Source organism: Diaphorina citri, unplaced genomic scaffold (assembly GCF_000475195.1).
Source record: "Diaphorina citri unplaced genomic scaffold, Diaci psyllid genome assembly version 1.1 scaffold2343, whole genome shotgun sequence".
In the NCBI taxonomy this organism is placed as follows: domain Eukaryota; kingdom Metazoa; phylum Arthropoda; class Insecta; order Hemiptera; family Psyllidae; genus Diaphorina; species Diaphorina citri.
In genome coordinates, this window is record NW_007379767.1 from 35919 (window position 1) to 40029 (window position 4111).

Sequence of the window (4111 nt, forward strand, 5' to 3'; positions counted from 1 at the left end):
TTATTATTATAATTATTATTGTTTTTTTCTCATTTTTTAGTCCGTCCTTCCTTTATTACAAAAGTTTTACAAAACAAAAGGTCGACGTCCTTTTTCTCAAAGCCTTTTACCCTTTTTTCCAAGGTGAAAAATGCTGAAAATTTTTTCGGAAGTCACACTTTTCGGTCAGTAATCCCAGGAACGGGGTAAGACATGGTCAGGGCCGAATTTAAGTTGGGGCGAGGCCCCCTCCTCGACGAAATCCTGTATACTGCCCGGCACATCGTAGAAAAGGAGCCCCGTATCCGAGAGGGGGAGGGCAAAAATCCAACACCCATCCATGTACTATCCCCGCTTAACGTTGCTTATCTTCAGTGATCGGACGAAAACTGGTGTGTGATATGAACGTTGGGGGGGATGCTCCCAATTTTTGGAGCAGGAAAGGAAAGGAACAAACAGTGGCGTAGCGTGGTCTAACTCCAAGTGTAGGGCGGACACTAATTTCTATCACAATATCTATCTAATAAGAATACAATAATAATTCAAAGTCAATATTTAGGGTATTTGAGTGGAATTTTCGAGTGTATGGCCGCCATACACGCCCTACATGGACGCTACGCCACTGGGAACAAAATAAAAGCGTGAGCCCCCTCGCCCTAAATACGCCCCTGTAGAAAATAGGTCAGGTAGGTAGGAAAAAAGTTTAGGTATAGGTTTGTAGGCACTTTGGGAAAGGTAAGGAATTAGGGTGAGGGTAAGGTATTGAAGTGGAAAACCCTTTTTTTCGCCCCAAGGCGTTTCTTTTTGAAGAGGGACATCCGAAAATATGTTGGGACACGAAGAGAGGGAAGGAAAGGATCTCTTCTTAGAGAAACAGGAAGAAGAATAATAAGAAGTCACACACACACACACACACACTCTCTCTCTCTCTCTCTCTTCTTTTCTATCTCTATTTCACTCCTACACATTATACTTCTCCTTCCTCTCTCTCTCACATACACACACACACTCTCTCTCTCTCTCTCTTCTTTTCTATCTCTATTTCACTCCTACACATTATACTTCTCCTTCCTCTCTCTCTCACAGAATAAGAAGAAGGAAAAGAAGAGGATGAGAGGAAAGAAGAAGAAAGGAAGAAAATAAAGAAGACGAATAAGAAGCATGATTAAAAAAAAGGACCAATAGAAACGAAGAAGAAGAAGAAGAAGAAGAGGAGGAATAAGGAAAAAGAAAGGTAGAAAAAGGAGGAAAATAAGGAGAAGAAAAAGAAGGAGTGTAAGAAAACGAAGTAGAAAGAAAAGAAGTAGAGTACAAAGAAGGAGCGTCTTGAGCTTAAGCTGCCAAGGTCCACCCAGAATAACTTTTGGTGGGCCGTAGGCGGAGTATGGTTTTTAACTTATACTGTTGGCTAAGGCCAGCCACTCACTATCAGGTACACCTAGACCTGACAGGTACACCTAATCAGGTCCGCCTGTCAGGTCTACCTGATGGGCACACTGTTTTTGTTTTTCAGAGCTATACCAAACGTCGGGGCTGTCCAAAGCGTGGCTCACACAGCACCTGGGCGCTCCCTATCAGAAGTTCCACATGAAATTCGTCTCCCCCAACACGTCCCCTCACGTCGCATACGAAACTTCCATGGCGCGACGAACGCGGGACGAAATCATCTCCAACTTTGCTTCGGTGACGAATAAGTTACCTAAGCATGCCATGCGGGAGGGTCTGCTTAGTGTGGCTAAATCACCTATGAACCGAGTTAGGCTGAGGAATAACTTTGTGCGTTCGTATGCGTGTATGTGTATCGCTCAGTATACATTAGGTGAGTCTTTTGATCTGGAGGTTGATGGTTCGAGTCCAAATCAGGTCACTAAATTTAGTGTAGTATATTAAGTGTGGGGAACGATATTTGTGACAAGCCACAATTCAGAAAAGTCAGAATCTAGTTAGCTTGGAAGGTAGCGCTCCTGCCTTAAAAGCATTCGGTTTCAAATTCGATTCCCGCCCGGGGCGAACTTTATCCTAAACAGATAAGGTTCGTTCTCGGAACGGCTGGCTTTCTCCTATCCTGTCTTCCTTCTCTCTTTGATTTCGGGATGATAAGACCTCCGTTGTTACAGTTCCCTCTATCAAAGCTCTCTGTTTCTCATTATTTGAAAGGCCATCCCCATTCTCAATTGATATTATGGAACAGCTTGTTCTAAACTGAATAAAACACTACTTATACTCTGTTCCCACAGGTATAGGGGACCGACATTTAGAGAACACTCTAGTGTGTACCAAGACGGGAAGATGTGTAGGAATAGACTTTGGCTACTCATTTGGCGTGGCTACTCAGTTGCTCCCCATACCCGAGTTGATGCCGTTCCGACTAACCCCGCATATACTGGCGGTCAACGAACCGTACGGTTCTCAAGGTAAGAGGTTGTGGGTTCGACACTTGAACGAAATTGATACTTTACTTTCAAAATCGTTCTTACTTTCCGTTGGGGTTTACAACCAAAAAATCCTTGAGCAGAAACAGTATCTATGGTTCATCCAGATCAATGTGACAGCAATGAGTCATCAACCCAAAATGAAGGAACCAATCATATTGCAGGAAATCCTTACATTGTTGCATTTGAGGTAAAGGGTAAAGGTCTATTTTTGATAAACTCTCTCTTTTAAAATGCAGAGGTAGCTCTAAGTTCAGAGGTTGGATTCCAGAACAGGTAAGGTGGATATCGCCTTACCTGACTTTGTTTCACTGTCGGAGGAAGCACTGTGCAATATACCTTCCCCTTTTAAAGATTCTCTACCATTGCACATGTGACATGTTTGGCAACAATGCCTATTTTTTTGCTATCATATTGATCTGGACACACTATAGCTATCTAGCGCTTGTAAGTCAGGCACTTGAAAAAAGAGGTTTGATAAAAAAAAATACCTATGCAGGGAAAAAGCCCCACTTTGGCCATATCTTTATTTGGTTTGATCAAGGGAACTGTAACTGTTAAGGTTTTATCGTCCCCCAAATGGAAAAGAGAACTTTTCCCCCTTCATTAAAATCCCGATGAAATCCGCCCCGGGCCTCATTCAAAGCCGTGACCTAGCGGTGCGAACTCTGGTCAAGCCGAAATTCCTATGACCGCCGTGTTATTATTTATAGTATGCAATGTGCAACATTCAAAACCACTGGTGGATGTGTCTATTTTCGCATGTTCAAAAATATTCACCGTTCAGTAATTTTAACAAATAGGTACCTACGTGTAGGAATTTGCTCCAGTGCCGTACCTATATTTGGGGGGGGCGGGCATTTTTAGTCCATTACTAGGTAATATGAGGAGGACTAATGTGGAGCATTCACCCCCTCCACCACTGTTGGACTCTTTCCAACGCCCCCTTAATAAAATCCTGGCTACAGCTCTGACTTACTCAGAATACATGAATGTTTTCTCATCGAAAACGTGAAATTCACACCTAGGCCACAAATTCTAGAGTCCATAGCATGCTTTCTCTCTCCCTCTTTTCTTTCCATCTTTCTCTCAAACTTTGCCCCGGACGAAAAAAAAAAGGTATCTTACAAACTCCTCATCTTAAAATAGTATACATACATACATTATTCCCGAAATACTAAGGTTAGGGTCAAAATAGGGAGGAACACAAAGTAACCGAATCTTCAGCAAGAAACTATTTTAGACTGGGAAATACAGGGTGTATAAGAAAATTAAAAAATCTACGGGGTGAACCAGAAAGTATGTGTCCCTTCAAACGTTCAAACCTGATGAGGTCTGTGAGAAGAATTAGAAAAAAATAAACAAAACGGAAACAAGAAAGAAGAGGAGAAACAGTTTCTGGTTGGGTGAAAAAGCTCCTTTTGGAGAATCCTGTCATTCCTGCCACTTAAATAAAGCAAAAAAAAAGCCAAAGAAAGCTGGTTTGTTTAAACAGAGTTTCAAAAAATAATAATGATTAAATAAAAAAAAAAAACTCCACTAATTCACACCAAGTTTATGTCGAACCCAAGTCCCCCGGATTAGGAGTCCAACTCCCTCCAAGCTACCGGGACACCCTGTATATAAACCCTCATATACCTGATATATTTATGCTGATAATCCACCCAGGAGTACTCAAAGGCTTAAGGTCATTTAATAAA

General features: G+C 41.9%; 1 protein-coding gene across 1 annotated transcript in view; it reads left to right on the forward strand.

Annotated features, from left to right (window-relative positions):
• Nucleotides 1–2524, forward strand: part of LOC103518753 (DNA-dependent protein kinase catalytic subunit-like) — a gene marked incomplete at its 3' end in the record, with an annotated part of 20185 nt that extends 17661 nt beyond the window's left edge. Inside the window, exons 4-5 of the mRNA XM_008483835.2 lie at nt 1493–1798; nt 2217–2524. Coding sequence (XP_008482057.2) covers nt 1493–1798; nt 2217–2524 — 614 coding nt within the window. The remainder of the gene's footprint in view (nt 1–1492; nt 1799–2216) is intronic.
• Nucleotides 2525–4111: the final 1587 nt, after the last annotated feature.